This window comes from Anticarsia gemmatalis, chromosome 8, assembly GCF_050436995.1.
Source record: "Anticarsia gemmatalis isolate Benzon Research Colony breed Stoneville strain chromosome 8, ilAntGemm2 primary, whole genome shotgun sequence".
NCBI lineage: Eukaryota > Metazoa > Arthropoda > Insecta > Lepidoptera > Erebidae > Anticarsia > Anticarsia gemmatalis.
The window spans coordinates 449,474-468,516 of record NC_134752.1 but is presented as its reverse complement, the minus strand read 5'-3'; the positions used below and the strand labels follow the sequence as shown (position 1 = coordinate 468,516).

The window sequence follows — 19,043 nt, the reverse complement described above, 5'->3', positions numbered from 1 at the left end:
GTGTCCAATAATTGTCCAGTTTTTGAAAATGATTCAAAAATTACTCGGTGTGATCCTGTCCATGCACTGAGACTCCATCTAAACGAGATAAATGCATTATTAAGATTTCACGGTTGGTTATGTAAAACGAATGCTTACTTATGCATAGTGCATACATACATGCATATAAAAAATTACAACTTTTCTAGAGGGATAGGTAGAGTCCAAAGAACGCTATTAGCTGCGTACGTTACAAACTTCCCTAGGTTAATTCCTATCCATACATCTTGGTGCACACAATAACACTGAAACCTTTCTGCTAGAACTGTTTTAATAACAATCTTAATTTTAATAGACCCGTAAGATTTGATGCAGCAAGTGTATCTTTATTAGTATTAATGCGATTACCTTTTTATTGACTTTCTTCACAAAGTGTACGGAAGGTATGATGTTCTTTTCTCTTGAGTTCTGGTATCGGGAGGTGGACGCCGGTTCTTCATCATTAAGTCGTTGCTGGACCTTGAACAAAGAAGATAACAACGGAATGCGAAAATATTTACACATTTCATATGATGCTTTATTTGCAAAGTATATCTAGGCTGTCGTTATGATAAACGGCAAAGTGATGCAACATGATTATTTAAGTTGATAGATCTTTCTGTTTTCGGACTCACTTTAAGCCCCCACTTTTATTAATTGCAGAAAACTCAGAAATTATATTATACTAGAGGCCGCCCGCCACTTCGTCCGCGTGGAAACCTTTACCGTGTAAATCCTAACCCCTCGAGAACTCCGGGATAAAAAAAATAGCCTATGTGTTATTCTGGGTCTTCAACTACCTACATACCAAATTTCATTGTAATCGGTTCAGTAGTATTTGCGTGAAAGAGTAACAAACATCCATACATACATTCTCACAAACTTTCGCATTTATAATATAAGTAGGATAATATAACATTTTGCCCGACCCGGGACTTGAATCCGAGGTCTCTGCACGACAGTCGCATATATTATTAACATGCCACAGAGGCAGTTCTTACAGGATTAACAATGCCTTGAAGTTCGTGATCCTTGTGGACAGACTGCGAGGTGTGCTTGCGTTTCGTCTGAAATTCAGGTGTGTCTTCAGTGTAGTCTATGACCATGCTCTGTGGACGCCGGATGTCTCCTGATGCCTTTTCAGGATCTACTTGGTTTTTTGGTAACTGGCTCTGAAAACGATAAATCAGACTAATAGCGCGATTACAGGTTTAGTATATTATGAAGTTTATGAACATTGAAAATAACTTGAAAAAGAATGCACCAAGGCGGCTGACTACTTTCTCATACTATTTTATTGATAATGGTAGAAAATCGGCCCTCAGTTTTGTCAAACTATGTTCAAGGGTCACCTCCCGTAATGAGGGAGGGGTTAGGCCTTAGAGTCCACCACGCTGGCCAACTGCGGGTTGGAGACTTTGCATACCTTGAAGAACTGTTCTAAAGAACTCTCAAGCATGCAAAGTTGCATCACGATGTTTTCTTTCACCGTACCAACAAGAAATAATTTATTTCTAATACACATAACTTTGAGAAGTCACTTTAATGCATCGGGTTCGAACTGTTGACTATTTTCTTGAGACGCGCATGCCACCTCTCTGTGCAGCTCAGCTGATAAATTATACATACTCTGAACACTTGTCCAGTGGGCACGCTGTTCTCAGAGTCAGTTCCAGGAACAGGCATCATATCCACACACTGGCAGCATAACATGGACAGCAGACAAGTCAGTACATCGGACACCACCTGGACGTACTTCCATAGCCTCACGAACCTCAATATGAGGGGGTGGAACGCGTAACAACTGACCGTAAACATTTTGGCGGCATTTGATTTGTATATTGTAAATCGGATTGACGTGTTTTGCAGATGACGTAGGCTTTCAACGTCTATGGTTTTTTAGGCCATAGATTTTTGTAATAGGTTGAAGTTTTTATGTAGTCATTTTGCTCTCTGATCGTGCTACGCCGTTGCGATTTTACAGCTAAGCTACTGTACCAAATTTCATGAAATATAAAATGACAGATAGTTAAAGACTGAATATGGCAATAAAACTTTAAATGTAGCGCTCAACTAATAGCTAAGGACTGAAAGGGAAAGAAACTTTGAACACGAGCGGCGCCGCTCGGCTAAATGATTTTATTATAACTTTATTTTACTCCAAAGTATAAACAGTACATTGACTACATGTAGGCAGCAATCTTAAGATATGCTTATATGTACATCCATTCAGACTATACTTTACAACAATTACAAATAAAACAATTCATATTATTATATCTCTTCTGAACTTTATTTAATTTCGCTATTTGTTCTCCATCAGATTTACAACATTCAACCTCAGCATAAAGGCAAGGATTTTATTTCAAGAGATCTGTTATCATTTCAAATAATCAATACCAAATTGCATACCTACATGCAATAATCTGTCTATTATGCTCTCACTGCTAAACCACTGAACTGATTGATGAAATGTAATAATTGATACAACTTTTAGAAACCAAGCCCTGCAATTTTGTTTTTATTTATACCACGCAATTGTAAATAATGTCAGTTTAAGTACCAGTTTCATAGCTTAAGTTGAAGATTCAGATAGCTTATTTCGCTTGCTACATACATATTCGGTTTAGCTAAACCGAATATGCGTACATGACGTACCCAATCGACACTTACCAAGTGAGCCGAATCGGTTTTGTTATTCGATAAATATTGCCGAACCGAACGTGTCCAAACGAATCTGTGTGGCTTACATAGAATTTTGACAGTTGTACTCATTCATTAACTGTTACCTTAGCTAGCAGATAAGCTATCTGAGACAAACCAGAAGTAAACTGGCTTTAAGTCTTGTTATACATGATCCGCATGATGTGGTGGTCAGTTTTGACGCGCGCGTCAAACTCGCTCATGTCGGAGCGACGTCGCGCGGCGCGCTCGGCGTCGTGCAACACGTAGTCGCGCACGCTGCACGGGCAACATGCGCCGCACTCGCAGAATGCGCAACATGCGTGCACAGCGCCCCAGGCACCTGGACCAAACAAAATAGTTTTTATACATTGTTAATTATAAAACGGTTTATCTTTTTAGTTAGCCTAAGAAGAAATACTAACACATAGACACTTGAGAAAGTTATTTAGTAGGAAGTACTTTTTAGGTTATGTAGGGGGTTTCTGGACTGAAAACAGTCAAGAAACTGATTAGCCTGATACTTCACCTTCACCACCACAAATTCATTGAAAACAGAAAATATTAAAAAGGAGCAGTAGTAGCCGAGTGGTTTAAATATCTAGGGCAACTCAAGTGGTCAATGACTCAACTATTTCAAAGTTGTGTATACAACCTGTAACATAATTAACGCACATCCTGAAATTAGTTAGTTCAGAATCGGTAGCTGAATCCATCCCACTTCTTTCCAAAAAAAATTTTTTTTTGTTTAGAAATACTTGAAAGTTAGTAAATTGTAGACATTGTCTTCATAAATCACGTTTAAGTCATGTTTAGGTAGATACCTAGGTAGGTACGCCAGCGCTACTCGTGTGCGCTTGTGCGTGAGTGCGTAGGTTTATTGTGACCATAGAATTTGCGGGATATTTTAAAAACAATATGTTCCATAAACAATATCTACAATAATCAAATTATTATACTGATGCATTAATTGTGAATGAAAAAGGATTTTCTTGTTGGGGTGTCTGAGGATGTGCGTTGTTTCCGTTACACGTTGTATTTAGACCTTACTGTTTGATGATTACCTTAATGTTATTTACACATCATTAAACAAAACCTTGTTACACCTTGCTACCTTGACAATTCTGAATTCGTTTCTTTCGATTACGGGAACTAAACGAAAAGCGCAATAGCATTTTGTCCGACCCGTAGATCGAACCTACGACATCATGATCAGCAGCCGTATACACTACATAGACAATCAAATGAAAAAAACAAGTGTAATAACAACCGTCACCCATAGCTTTAGCCATCTCAGCGAATCTGAGGTACGGTGTCTCCACAGTGTTGTCTACTGGCGCCCGGCAGACCCTCACCACCTCGGGGTCCTTGATAACCTTGCGCTCCTTGATGGTGATGCGACGGGTCCGCCCGAACAGCGGGCATGGACTGTTCGGGTAGATTTTCTGTAAGGATAATCATTTTAATATAGTTGGTTAAATGATTTTAATCTAGGAATGACCTCCAAAATCAAAATCAAATCATTTATTCATTTTGGTCAAATGCGGACACTTATGATAGTCAATGATATGGTAGTCAAACGGCAGCGGGCAATGTCAAACCAGCCGGCTGTGCAGGCTTTTATTTCTAGTGCCTTAGTGTGTGCACAATACTATTGCCGTTCTATCAGTCTCATAGGCGTGGATCGACAGGACAAGTGAAAAAGTTCAGAACCAATAGCTTAACGCGCTTCCTGAGATACGGGGGTAGAAAAAAAAACTCAAGAACAACTTTCTAGCCTAGCCCAGGATTCGAATCCAGTTCTTCGCGGCAGTTGGAAATTATACTACAAAAGTTACTATAAATATAAATTACAGTAGGACATCTCCTGAAGCACAGCGGGAGAGGTTTTCTTTCAAGCAGTAGTTCCTCAGAGGTCTCTTGGATCTGACCTCGCCATTCTCTTCGACGTCTCTTGCAGACCGGTCGACATCTACAAATAATTACTTACATAATAATGTCATATTCTACCATTCGGCTACCATTACAATTATATTATTGCCATCTTGTTGTTAATTTAAGCATATAGGTACCTATGTATTTAGGAGTATATAAGTTATCCTTAACTACCAACTCACAAACAGCCATCTAATATCAAACTAGGGAATGTTTGTACTACGGTAACCAGATAGCAAAAATGCCTTTGGTATTAATTCCGCCCTTATACACCTTTGTATAGGAGGTATGAAATAAATAAATAACAGATTGATACACTTTTAAATACATAAATAAGTAGTTAATATCATTGGACAACTCACATACGGTCATTTGATTCCAAACTAAGCAGAGCTTGTACTATTGTAACCAAATAACTGATAAACATACTTATATACGTCTGAATACATACTTATATAGATAAATTAACAACCATGCTCAGAACAGATACTCGTGCTCATCACACAGATATCTGGTCCAACCACACGCGGCGCTTTGGTTATTGCGGCAAGGTGACCACGTTAACCACTGCGGCGAACGAGCAGTGGGATAAAAAATAAAACATATTTACTTGCACAAATCTTCAGTTTCTTTAGGATCTCGTCTTATTTTGGGCAGGTGTACTTTCATCATTTTGAACAGTTATTTAATTTGCAGTGTGTCTTTAACCTAAAAATTATTATTGCTGAATTATTGGAAGTAGTTGGAAATGGTAGTTTGGTGTATTTTGCATGTGATTTGTCTTAATGTCAGCTCGTCTCGAGCTCTATGGTATTTTCATTTCTGACTTCAAAAAGGATCATTTGTTTTTCCTGAATGCGCATAGTAAAGAAGTGCAATGAGTTTGTCTACGGGTCTCCTCCCGAAACCTTTTCCACGCATGCAAGTTTACATCACGATGTTTTCCTTTACCTCTAGAACAAGATTTTATCATTATGGTCTAAAGAGATAGAGTCTGGAAAACTGTTGATTCTCCAAGATTCTCCATTGATTTTCTGTTGTAAATATTAATAACAGTAACAGTATAATGATTGTGCCAACTTTGCTCTTAAGCACAATACAGGTATTCAAAAGATATTAATTCATTGGGTCCCACTCATCGTATACTTGGCTATCACTGCTCTAATCAACAAAACAAATCCAAAAATGGTGAAACAAACTGCTCAGAACACACTCAAACATTTACTCTCCAATTTCCTTGTTCACTCAAGTCTTTTAATATAAGATGGTGTAACCGTCATCAAAGCAACAAGGAACTTGCAATTAAAAAGTTTTAATTCAACGTTTCTGAGTTTTTGTAAGAAAATCTACTGAGTTCACGTTCATTTGAGAACGATATTGGATCAAACAATCGAACGGATTTTTCTAAAACTAAGTTTACGCTTTTGAAGGGTTCTTTTGTAAGTAAAAGGGCCATTTAGGCGGACATCTTTATGTTTCATTTTCCTGGAAAGCATGTTATTTTGAAAAAGCTCCATAACCTAGGCAAAACTTTTCGATGGTATGTGTTAAAACTAATTATAACTTCCGTTGGAAGTGAAGGAAAACATCACAAAAAAACCGCTCTTATAAATTTTCTAAGTCCCACTAACCAAGCGCAGCGCAAAGCCTAATCAATCTCTGACTCTGATATGAAGCCAACTTTTCTTTCCAAAAGTCCAGTGCCCAATGTAATTATTTAACAAGTGATAATTATTTATGATACTTACATAAACTTCTACTTCTTTGGTCTCTACCTACCCCTATGAGAGAAAGTTGTGATATTATGTGCGTATGACGTATGCATGTACAATATTGTACAAGTAATTTCGAAATATACCTAATTGGGTGCATTTAAACGTTCGACTACTTTTTTATTACATTGCCATATACTAAAATATAGATTGACTTATCAGTCGAAGGCTTTGATATATCTATATGGAAAATTTTGTACAAAATTTCCCACCGGTGTCTTACCTCGGCCATTTCTTGCCAATCACCCAGATAAATAAATGGCTTACTAACGAATAATTTTAGTTAGGACAATGTGTACCTAGTTTCGTATGCATATAATACGTTCCCCTCGTACCCACATTCGTGTCGTCACTCTAAACGTTCTTATAAGCTCTCGTGTTAATGTAGTTTAAGCATACGTAATTAAATGCGGCGCTGGAGCGCGGTCGACGTTCGCTCCCACTTCAATTTCCTATAATTATCGGTCGGGCGCGCGGGAAATCAAGTTTGCTGCGGTCTCCGCTGGCGCCACCGTCGCGCCAATCTCATTTGTGCGCGAGACGCTGACGCGAACGCACGGTTTCAATTATGAAGACTGATTTTATTTTAATGCTGAGTATAATTATGTTATTGTGTATTATAATAAACTAACTATAACCAAATATTAACTTTATTAATCATTTGTTTCTCTACGAGAGTACATAATATTTTTATATAAGTTATTTTATATACAGAATTCTATCCAAAATCTAACCAAATCTATATAGTTATAATTTTCTTGAATCTATTCAGAACCCTGTGACTCGCGTGACTTTGTTTGCATATCTACTGTTCGTTCCATTTAGTTTGGTGTAATACCGGATTTTTAATTTAGTTATACATACTTCCATGTCGAAAGCGGGACAGACAAAAAGACTTGGCATTCAAAATATTACTGGATATATCAAATCATATGGCATCTTCATCAAAATCTTTGACAACTGGTCGTATAAGTTGTCACAATCTGTCAAAAATAGAGCGAGTATGTCTCTCGCGAGATGTATATTTATTTAATCGCTTGGATATACTTAACAATGTCCACTACATTAATACACGAGGCACTATCTCATGTTGCAGTTTTAGGCACAGGTATATTACCCATACAAAAAGGTTCAGTCGGATTACAGTTTTATATTGATATTGAAAACGTGGATAGCTGGAACCCTTGCAGCGTACGCTCTTGGCCAAAGATGTGCTCTCTCGAACAAGAACCCTATAAAGATTGTTGTACAGAAAGTGTTTTCGGAGATAACATCGAATCTGTACTTCCAAGGCGAAGAGAAACATTAATTTATGTATATCCAACGCTGTACCCACACGATCAAATTGGTCAATGTAGTTTTGCTATAGACTTCCAATGTGGACGCAATAAAAGATCTATACAATTCGATGTGAACCTACCTTTCAATACAAAATTGAATAATAAGATATTACCTGAATATCTTAAGGTATATAAAGATAAGAAGATTGAAGAATGCACTTCTTTAGACGAGGATGTTTTAAATGGTTGTGTACCAGTCAAATGTGATCTGAAATATTCGGGTAGAAGACCGTTCTTTGATGAAACTCGTAGAAAATGTATCAGTGCACCAGCCTGTGGTACAAACCCAGATTCTGAACTCCCAAACATTGCGTATGTGCCTGAAAGCAATATTTGTAGAGACCTCGACCAACCTTTGACACTCAGTGATGTTTATATAATTAGCACCGGCCTCGGGGTCGTCACTGAACCAATCAAAAGAGAAATAAGCGAACTGAAGATACGACTCAAATCGAACTGTACGACCATTTCCGAAAATCTTGTTCTAATAAAAGATATCATTACTGGCAAACTCTATCCTTACATAAAACTAGACACTTCCGACTATACTAAATGTGTGGCAAGTGCCTTAATGTCCATTAGCGTTTGCATACTCGGTATATGTGCTGTACTCGTGTCAATTTGTTTTTGCATTCAGACAATGATTTATTTGTACAACAGAGGGCCTAAAGACGAGATACAGAAAATATTTAGGAAGATTAAATCGAAATTATGCAAGAAATCTAAAAAGCCACAGGAGCAATATCGCGTGAAACCTGAAGTGACGCACAATTTGTTGAAGGAAGTCATTGTTAGAGACCTTCCGATGGAGTTGAGAGATAGTGTAGTGGAACTGTGTGACAGGATCGGCATGGAGATCCGCACTAAGAAGAGGTACCGGCTGAAAGACGTCGGTAGTCAGATAGCACTCGCACAAGCCAACAGTGAGACCGACGATGCAACATCGTCCGCCAGATCAGTGGACAAAAAGTAATAAATAAATGAAATGGGAATATAAATATATTTTAAACATTTTTATTAGTATTAATGTCTTTTTGTAACAATAAATCAAAATCAAAATCAAAATCAAATCATTTATTCATTTAGGTCAAATATTGACACTTATGATAGTCGTTACAATTACTGAATCTACCACTAGCTCGGAAAGGGGGTAGAGCCTTATGAGAAGAGCTAGCGAGAAACTCACGGCCACTCTTTTCAATCGCCAAAAAGTTTTACAATGTGGTTGATACAATAATTGATCATGCGAGGAGCTGCCAACAATCAGCGATATAGACTAAACGTCAATTAAGTTAAATGAACATAGCTAGGTTATTTATTAGTCTCTGATCATACCGTATGTTGGGAGCACCTACTAGCATGTGATAATAAGAATATGGGCAGCAAGTGAGCACACTGGTTGTGAACATTATAAAAGAAAAAAGTGACAGTTTTATGAATAACATCAAATTGTACGTAACATCACCTATTTGCATCATTAATTGCCCATATTTTACAATATTTAGACCTACTGCTACTGAGTTTATACAATTTATAGCAAAGTTCCCTAATTTCAAAGAATCCTAATCAAGCGAGCGACTAATCCCAAGAGCTATTGTCGTTTAGATACTCATCAATTCTGTAATAAGCTTTCCTAACGAGATGTTCCTTAACAGCAACTTTGAATTTTGGCAGGGGTAAATCCATGATGTGCTTTGGAAGCTTGTTGAAGAAACGAATGCCGAGACCTACAAACGAATTGTGCACCTTGTGTAAACGATGATGGGGACCTACTAATTTGTGTCTGTTTCTAGTGTTGTAATTGTGTCTATCGCTATTTGTTGCGAAAGTCCCTAATACTTAAAGTAATCATAAAATAAACAATTCGAGTTCACCTACGAGTGGATTCCTCTTTGTCATAGCGCTCATTTATGCACAGATTTACAATTCATCTTTAGTGGTTTCCTTTTCATCAGTATTCATATAATCTTCTTTAATGAAGTCAGCTGCTCTTTCTGCAATCATCATTACAGCTGCATTGATATTAACACTAGGGATCGTTGGCATAACACTGGCGTCTACTACCCGCAAGCCTTTCACTCCATACACTCTCAGTCTGCTGTCCACAACAGACATGGGGTCACTAGCCTTCCCCATCTTAGCGGTTCCAGCAGGATGATAAACGTGATACGTTACAGTTCGCGCCATACACTCCCAATATTCATCGCTCTCGAATTTTAAGTCATCGCAACCTTCAAACTTAATTCTTTGCAGTTCAGCATTCATGCTTTTAAAAGTCGCTGTTTTAACTATCTCTGTTACTTTTTTCACAGCTTCCACAAATGTCTTCATATCTCTCGCATCGCTAAAGTATTTGGGGACAATCTTCGGATGTTCCATAGGATTTGGTCCGCGTAATAGTACCTCACCTTTCGAATATGGACGACAAAGAGAAACATAGATTAATAACAATTCTTTCTTTGAATTAAATTCTGTAAGCTGTTTGCAAATGCTGTCTTTATAATTTAGTATATCTTTGCACATAGAGGGCACGTGAGAAGTGTTTGGTAAGAAGTAGTTGTGGTCTATTTGGACATCAGGTAAAGTTTTACCATCAGGCACTGACAGGAAGGCGTTAATGTTAGGCTGGTCGTAGTTCGTGGCGTGAGCACCTGTTTGATCTATTAAGTATTGAGCAGCAGCTTTGTGCCAGAACTCTTCACCTCTTGGCTCAGCTCCTGTATCCAATGTCACTGGGATTGGAATACGAACATGGTCTTGTAAATTTCTACCTACAGGCAAATCGCTAACAACTTCAATACCCATTTCCTTTAAATGCTTCCTCGGTCCAATGCCCGAAAACATTAGCAACTTTGGAGTATTCACTGTTCCTCCACTAACGATTATCTCCTTACTTGCAAAGTAAACTTCGGAATCGCCGTACAAAAGACTCACTTTTACTCCTTTAGCTTTCTTGTTTTCATCGAATTCTATTTTATGCGCATACGTGTACTTCATTACGTACAAATTTTCTCTTTCTCTTATAGGATTTAAGAAGGCTGTGGCGGCACTCACACGCTTTCCTTTGTTGTTCCCTCCTCTGAGTACACCGACACCCATTTGTGTAGGGCCGTTTAAATCGTCTAAGTATTTTAATCCTAATTCTTGATAAGCCTTCGTTAGTTTGTCAACAAAGTCTCCGTGGGTGGTGTTTAGTTTATCAACGATGTATTCTCCTTCTGTGCCGTGTTCTTTTCGAAGTTCTGGATTGTTAAGAATGAAGGGGTCGACCATTTTTTCGCTTTTCTTGAAGTATTTTTTCAACGTAGGCCAGTCCCAGCCATCACCTTCTTTTAGGTGCCAAGGTTTATAGTCTTCAGGGCTGCCCCTCATGTAGAGCATGCCGTTGATACTGCTAGTGCCTCCGAGGACTTTGCCTCGAGGCCAGTAAGACAGCTCATTACTCGTTCCTCTGTTGATGTTCTCGTCGAACTCTGTGTAGTATTGAAAAGCGTTACGACTCTTGTGTGTAGAGCCCGAGAAGTTGGGTACCTGTAATCATAAGAGAAATATCCTGAATAACATGAGTAAGGAAAAAAAACAGAGTATTCCCATATCTGTTTGTTGGTAAAGATTTTATTATGACTAGTTCTAACAGTAAAAAAAAATGTAAAGTAACCTTGCTTGAAACAGTCTTAAGATATAGAGTCTCTAACTTGCGCTTGGCCAGCGTGTTAGACTCAAAAGCTAAACTCTCTCAAGAGGAGAGACTGTTGATCGGCAATGGCAGACATTCATGGGTTAATTTTATTAAAAGTTAACTTACAATACTCTCCATGGGAGGGTCACCTCCAGCTTCAATGAGCAGCACCTTCCATTTGTCCACCTCAGTCAGCCTGTTGGCCAGCACAGACCCTGCGCCTGAGCCGATGATGATGAAGTCGAATGTGTCGCCATCTAGTTACAATTAACACAATTAATGTCGAAATAATAATATGAACTTATATTTTTTTACTATTTCTTTAGTCGGATTTTGTATTTGTATTGGACTACTATAAAAGAGAATTTAAATTTAGTATTTAAATAGAATCGGTCCAATTCCCACACTAAACAAACATTTTTCACATTCTATAAATAATTGTTTGTAGTAATGTTACTAGATGTTTTTGTAATAGGTTCCTTTGTTACATGAAAAAGGCGAAAAGGTGAATTTTAAATGTAATCATTGAATTAATTAGGTCGGATGCTGACACCTATCACCTATTTTCATACACCTCTGCCTTCACCGTAAAGTATAAGAAACAGTAGGTATAGGTAGTGAAAATAATAATTAAGTGCATCAGTTATCTGTTTGTAACTTACTAGTAAGTCCATAAGAGTGGTCCTTGGGCCAGGGTTCGGTGAGGAGGCACTGGGCAGCCAGCAGGTGCGTCACCAGGCTCGAGAAGGCAGACCCAGCTGCACCACCTCCGTACACCTGACAGCTGTGCGGGAAGCACTTCATCTCCTGAAAATATATTATTTACTCAACATCAGCCCGTAACTTCATCCAGGTTAAAAGATATTCCGAGATAGAAAGTAACTTTTGTATTAATCCAGATTATAAGCTATCTGCATACTATTTTTGTATCAAAATCTGTCCCGTAGTTTTGACGTGATTGAGTTACAAACATACATCCAGACATCCAAACTTTTGCGTATTTAATATTTGTAAGATTTATATATTGTATGCTTACCGGTGCCAAAGTTGTTCAAGCCTTTAGTGTAACGGCAACTTACTTATTTGAACAACCGGGACTAACTTTTATGGTGCCCCCAAAGCACTCAGCTCAACTACTAATAAGCGGTAATTAATCTTTGGGATGAATTCTGATTATTTACCCACCGGCGAGCGCCGTAATCATTGCTTACTCTGTACAGATAAGGGGCTTAAGGATTTTTCTTAAATTACTTTCTAAAAGATATCAATTGTTACCTACTCTTAAGAAATAATTTTGTTGAGGCACATTAATAGTTTATAACCTGCAATATGGCACTTTTTAAACTTGAAATCTTTTTGCATTTTATTCTAGTAAAAAGGTGAAAATAATATATTTACTTACATGTAATTACCACGATATTAACGGCCTACAATCGACACGTTCAACAAACAGCGATACCCTCCACTAACTACTTAGTGAGATAATATTGATAATAAGTGTATTATTTACGCTAATGTACTGTAATCTGATAAAGAATTTATATAATACAAGCTGACCCGCGCTACTCGTCTCGCGAACAATGTTTCAACTTGCATCCCCTATTTTAAACAAATAAGGGTTGATTTTTTAAATTCTTTCATTCAACGTATGGTTAGTGGTCAACCTAGTGTCAAAATTGTTCAAGACGTCCAGAGGTCTTTGACATGGCTTAACGACTGTTATCTTAATTGACAAAAACTAAGATCGACTTTTTACGCCGTTCAAAGCACGGAGACGCTCAACTCAAATAGCTAATACTACTGTCCGAGCATCCAACCGTGATATGTCCGCGCTGAGATTAACTTAACTTAACTCACTGGTCGTCTACCGAGCGGTGCGAGTAACTGTGTGTGCATAATTTTTCAAATTAAAGTAGCCTAATTAAAGTAAAAGTTTGATCCCGGCCCTACAAGTGCCTCCATGTTGAATTTCATCAAATTTGGTTCTGCAGTTTAGCCGTGCAAGCGTAACAGACCGACTTTCGCTTTTTATGTTAGTATGGAAAGTTTGAAAGCATGGATTAGTTTGAATTATTGTACAAGGTGTTAACAAAATGCATTTTAACATTTTTTTTTATCAGAGTAATATTCCTGTTGCAAAATAATCTAGAACCAACAAAACTTTTATGTCATGTTGTGTTATTATAGCGCGATTGAAAGGCCCTCAAAGGATCCGGGATAGGTTTCCTACAGCACGGATATTCTTTAGATTCTGATGGATGGTCGCTTAGTTATATTTGCTTTGAACGTTGGGTAGTAAATTGACCCGGTTGTTGTCAATTATGATAATAGTTAGTAAGCAATTCAAAGGTAAACACTTTGAGACTGCACCTGGTTTGACCACTAACCATACATTTATTTATTTATAACTTTAAAATGTATAATTATGGCTTATAACCTATTAGATTTATTAAATACCTAGTTACCTGTCCTTATTGCCTTACTAAGTATATTCTATAAAGCTGTGAAAAATTCCACCAGCATTATATCTCAAGTAGAAATTATGTATTTTTTGTTTCACTCTGTATATTACGGGTTAGTAAACATAATACTGCAGTTAATAGGTTTGGAAAAGACCAATTTGTGGTAAAGCCCACAACTGTATATCTAATCTACACCCACGGCCATATTAATAGCACGTGCCACTTAGCTCTGTGTGTCTGGAAACAGCAACAAACCTAAAAAGAATCATAAGGCAAGAGGAATTTTGAGGGAAATCGAGGACGATGTCGTTGTTTTGTCTGAACCGTTTTCAACCGTACCGTACAAAGTTGACTTGTTGGCTTCGAACCCTCCTAACCTACTTACAAAATGTAATATTTCCTTAACTTCGCGATTTGTTATCGTAAAAGTTAAAAAAATGCCTTTTAATCGTGTATTTTATTTAATCTTAAACTTTATCATGTTTCACAAATACATGAACTGATAAAATTATGAATTGTGGGTTAATTATTACAATTAATCAATATTAACGATATCGTTGTAATAATCTGATTTATCGTAAAGACACGTCATTGCACAGATTACTCTTACTGGGAAAGTGGACCATTATATTATTATCTATGTATAGGTGTCGCCAAAGAACTGAAACACAAGAAAGTGTTTTAGAAAGCAAAAGATGTCGTGAGTTTTGTGTATCGATGTACAGACTAAATTACAAACGACTTTGAAGCTATTCGTAGTGAATCTCAGGCGTAGAGAGTCGTGCCACAAGGAGAGGTCAGTCCAGTCGTGCTGAAAAATGTTTACACGGTCGAAAATGTGTGTACAAGTCGCGATAATTTAAAACCGGTAATTAGGTACTGTCTAAGCAAAACATTTCGCAAAGGATGTTGTTACGCACATAACATATTTAGGTACATTCCAATATTTATTATGTATTGATAGTATAACATACATTACCTAGTTATCTGTTATTATCATATGTATGTATGTAATAGTATGTATGTATAATGTACGCGCATGACTTCAGAACAACTGCACCAAATTGAGAAAATGTTTGCAACTGATGAGATAAGATTTGTACGGGGTAAAAGCAATCAAATTTTCCACGAGAAGTGGATTGGAAAAGTATAGATTTTTATTAATCTATATTTATATCTAGGTAGATTACCGATGGTTTATAGGCAAGATACCTACCCAAAAACGAAACTAAAACTCTCACAGTAACCGGGCCGAAGTCTATATGATCTATAGTTTCTTATTCAAAACTAAATGCACCACACATATTATATTATTTACATCACCACACACTATAAACAAACTCACGTGATACACATTAAATAAGATAAGTAAAAGCACTGTAATCCTTCTACCTAAACTACGGCTCAGAAAATGTTCCGGCCGGCCGTCGACACGGTTACTTCTCAATACACTAACTTAGTTTAATAAGTCAAGCGTCTTGATAGGTAAACAGATAACCTTAGTAGTCTAATGCAATGTTTACTACGTTATTGTTATCGTATTCTACCTATCTTAGGTACTACTGTGTTTATTATTTACTTACTTCTGTATTAATACGACGCTTGATAAGCAGAAACACTAAGATGTAAATGGAGGTGTATGAAATACACTTTTCGCAAACTACTACTTGATCTCAAAAGGATAAGATCCTATTATTATGAAGACGTTACCAAACTCCAAAAACTCTTGCGAATAAATATTCTAATTATAATACCTAATAGCAATTGGTTCTACCCGATTATCAAACCTGAGACTTCGTGATGTTGACACTACTGCTTTGCCAAATACCACCTCCGTGAGAGGTGGTAACTTTATTCTTATCTAATAGTCTAAAAGTAACAAAAAACTCTTATCATCGAACGCGTTGACCGGCATAACAATCAGAGAGCAATCACATACGCAGTAATCAACATTGTATTGGCTCCGATTGACCTACTTACATTGAGGCGCCGGATTGCAGCTGCTATTAGACCAAGACTAGAAGGGCTATAAACTTAATAGCTGTTGTTAAAGGCGATTAACCAAATGATTCAATCGATCGATATCGGACTGCAACTATAGGTCACAATGCATGTCGATTGAGAAAATATCATTACGCTTTTAGCACTTTTCGCTTTCAACTTTATTAACTTTTACTGCTGCCAGTTGAGTAAAACTCGGTACACACATTGAAATTTTTGTAGATGCCGAAACTAGTAAAACATATTTTAATTTTTTTGTTTAAAATATATTTTTGTTTATGTACATATTTGGATATTTATACCCGGATTCGCCAGTCTTCAACAATAAAAAAACCTACGTTGTGTAATTAAACGTAGACCTCCGATGTCATTCATGCAATATTTTATGAAGAATCTAAACGCTAACTTTGGTATTGACATTTGACGTACCGAATTTTGTTATTGTGTCATTGTCACCTGTATGAAGTGTGTGTGCGACTGCTGTTTTGTAATAGACGTTCAATAATAATAAAACGCACGTTATTTATATTTTATGAAATAAAACATCTCAGCAGAAATGTTGCTGAAGAAACTGTACACCCTAGTTTTCATACGAGCCGAGGATCAAATATTATTAGGCTACAAAAAGCGCGGATTCGGGATGAACAAATGGAACGGTTTTGGCGGCAAAGTGGAGGCAAACGAAACAATTATCGAAGCTGCAGCTCGAGAATTAAAAGAGGAATGTTGTGTGGATGTTAAAACAAGTGATTTGAAGAATATCGCACACCTAGAGTTTACATTTGAAGGGGAACCAACGCTGATGGACGTGCGAGTATTTTCTACAAATATTTTTGAAGGGACACCGAAGGAGACGGAAGAAATGCTCCCGAAATGGTTTTCTATCGACAATGTCCCGTTTAACGATATGTGGCCTGATGACAAGATATGGTTCCCTTATATGCTGAGCAACAAGCTTTTCTTTGGCCATTTTCATTATGAAGGCTTCGACAAAATTTTAAACTATAAAATTGAGGAACTCGAGTCTATGGAAACATTTTACGCTAACAGAAAATCATAAACGAACAATTCAAAAATAGAAGTTTATCTTAGAAGTAGTTGATTACTGTAAGCTGTGATCAATATGTGATTATTGAGTTAAGCCTATAAACATCATTCTTTTTAAGTGCTAATTATTCCTGTTTGTGTACAATTTAGTAATTAGTGTTAGAATTGTTAAGCCTCAGGCTGTTTGATTGTTATTTTTGCATTTAGTAGGTCATAACTTAGAAATTAAACTTACCTATGTGATATGTCACTAAGTATCAAATTGCTTAGACACCTAAACAATATTGTTGTTTGACCCAGGATGTTTACATTAATTACAGTATCAAGTCTTTGTAGATAAGGTTTTATTATACCTGTTCTTGTATTTCAAATGGGTTCTTAGAACTTTTAGTGAATAGTAGTTTGTTATTACAGAAGGTACTAAGATTGTTAGTTTTTCTTAGTAAAATCTTAGCTATGAGACTTGTTAGTTGTTTTATTACATGACCAATTTGTTTTTTTTATTATGGTAGCTGTTGATAAATAAGAGAAAATAGTACACAGGAATTGGTACCTATTTAAAGAAATTATTAATGTCCAAAGATCTGATAGTTGTTTCTAATTTTCTATAGTATGATTTTCTGTTTATATTAAATGTTAACCTTATGACTGCCAACATATCAGTTACAATAGAAATCTATTTATTAATCTTGTAAGGATTCACACTGTATTCCAATTTGTGTTTCTTCTCAATTCATCAAATTTTATATTGTTGTTGCTGTGTGTTTCAAATTGTGTATGCAACAAAATCCCTGTTTTTCTATCTGATACTCAAAATAGGTAACCAATTTATTGTCTGTAATGTTAATGTTTTAAATGTAAAGGGAATGATAATAAAATAAATTTAACCCATTAATGTCCCACTGCTGGGCAAGGGTCTCCTCCCGTAATGAGAGAGGGGTTAGGCCTTGAGTCCACCACGCTGGCCAAGTGCGGGTTGGAGACTTTGCATGTCTTCAATTAATGTATTAAACAAATTTTAGGCATGCAAGGTTTCCTCACGATGTTTTCCTTCACCGTTGGAGCATGTGATAATTATTTCTAATACACACTTAACTTCGAAAAGTCATTGGTGTGTTCCCTCGGGTTCGAACCAGCGACCACTTGCGTGGGAGGTGTCAACTCATACCACTCGGCTATCACTGCTCTTCGCACTTAAAGGGAATGATGCCTGGTGTTAATTCGTAAATAAAGCATTTGAATAAAAAGTCCTTGTCTCAGATCAATAAGTCACATTCAATATTCCACTGCTGAATAAAGTCTTTCCCCTGGGTTTCTAGATCCCTCATTTGCTGGTTGTATTTGGCCATCCCTTCAACAAATCTTACCCCCTATTATGGCCTACCTCCTCGCTGCAGACCATCTTGTGGCACCCATAAATCATTAACTTTCGCAAGTAGTCTGATGGGTACTGAAATAAAAATCGTAAATTTTTCGGTACTAAAATTTAATGAAACATACAAAATGTTGTGAATATTTTACAATTACTGTTACATTGTTAAATAGAATGTATGTTATTAAAGCAAGTTTTGCAGTTTTTTCAAACTTCTGAAGACATATATTGGTTAATTGGCAGTGTGAGTAAATTGTACGTGTCTGACACGCATAATGGTCGTAGACATTATAGTCATGAATAAACAGGTGGACAGATGTGCCACAACATCGGCGATGTACGAACGCAGAGTCTAGAGATTTCGCTTTTTATATCGCGCGACTTAAACAACCCAAGTGAAACTACTAAGGGCTTGGCCAGACTGAACACGCGGGTGTGGGCGCGGACGCGACGCGACTTACTTAAACATATGAAATCCCGTTGTAGCGTCCGCAGTGGACACGCGGGCGCGCATTCCCGCACCTGCGTGTTCAGTCTAGCCAAGCACTTATACGTACGAAGTCAGGCAACGTCGCACGCTCCACTTTACCCGACGTTTCTAGCGACATAATGTCCCCAACAATTTGATCTCTAATGCATCCTATACTTAGATTTAGATCATCCAATCTAGTGTGACCAGTACTTAATAAATCTTAGCATAATGGGATGATCAGATATACGGTAAGAAAATACATT

At 37.1% G+C, this 19,043-nt stretch overlaps 5 protein-coding genes across 7 annotated transcripts; 2 read left to right on the top strand and 3 right to left on the bottom strand.

The window, feature by feature from the left end:
- Positions 1-5: 5 nt before the first annotated feature.
- Positions 6-1,851, bottom strand: LOC142974529 (uncharacterized). The gene is made up of 4 exons (XM_076116928.1): positions 1,648-1,851; positions 1,020-1,190; positions 388-498; positions 6-78 (listed from the first exon to the last, which is right to left on the bottom strand). The coding sequence occupies exons 1-4, from the start codon at positions 1,834-1,836 to the stop codon at positions 34-36; spliced, it is 516 nt and encodes a 171-aa protein (XP_075973043.1). The 5' UTR covers positions 1,837-1,851; the 3' UTR covers positions 6-33.
- Positions 1,852-2,314: 463 nt separating this feature from the next.
- Positions 2,315-5,421, bottom strand: LOC142974840 (uncharacterized). 2 transcript variants are annotated; one of them, XM_076117394.1, is made up of 4 exons: positions 5,246-5,421; positions 4,555-4,672; positions 3,971-4,145; positions 2,315-3,043 (listed from the first exon to the last, which is right to left on the bottom strand). In XM_076117394.1, the coding sequence occupies exons 1-4, from the start codon at positions 5,305-5,307 to the stop codon at positions 2,856-2,858; spliced, it is 543 nt and encodes a 180-aa protein (XP_075973509.1). In that variant the 5' UTR covers positions 5,308-5,421; the 3' UTR covers positions 2,315-2,855. The 2 variants fall into 2 exon arrangements, with proteins under 2 accessions (XP_075973509.1, XP_075973510.1); XM_076117395.1 differs by having other exon boundaries at positions 3,977-4,145.
- Positions 5,422-7,440: 2,019 nt separating this feature from the next.
- Positions 7,441-8,720, top strand: LOC142974865 (uncharacterized). Its single transcript, XM_076117436.1, has one exon. The coding sequence runs from the start codon at positions 7,461-7,463 to the stop codon at positions 8,718-8,720; it is 1,260 nt and encodes a 419-aa protein (XP_075973551.1). The 5' UTR covers positions 7,441-7,460.
- Positions 8,721-8,825: 105 nt separating this feature from the next.
- LOC142974862 (ecdysone oxidase-like) lies at positions 8,826-15,328 on the bottom strand. Of its 2 annotated transcripts, none has more exons than XM_076117431.1 (4): positions 15,105-15,328; positions 12,089-12,233; positions 11,553-11,683; positions 8,826-11,278 (listed from the first exon to the last, which is right to left on the bottom strand). In XM_076117431.1, exons 2-4 carry the CDS (start codon positions 12,228-12,230, stop codon positions 9,668-9,670), a joined length of 1,884 nt encoding a protein of 627 aa, XP_075973546.1. In that variant the 5' UTR covers positions 12,231-12,233; positions 15,105-15,328; the 3' UTR covers positions 8,826-9,667. The 2 variants fall into 2 exon arrangements, with proteins under 2 accessions (XP_075973546.1, XP_075973548.1); XM_076117433.1 differs by lacking the exon at positions 15,105-15,328 and adding an exon at positions 12,829-12,934.
- Positions 15,329-16,335: 1,007 nt separating this feature from the next.
- LOC142974602 (oxidized purine nucleoside triphosphate hydrolase-like) lies at positions 16,336-19,025 on the top strand. Its single transcript, XM_076117038.1, has one exon. The coding sequence runs from the start codon at positions 16,446-16,448 to the stop codon at positions 16,947-16,949; it is 504 nt and encodes a 167-aa protein (XP_075973153.1). The 5' UTR covers positions 16,336-16,445; the 3' UTR covers positions 16,950-19,025.
- Positions 19,026-19,043: the final 18 nt, after the last annotated feature.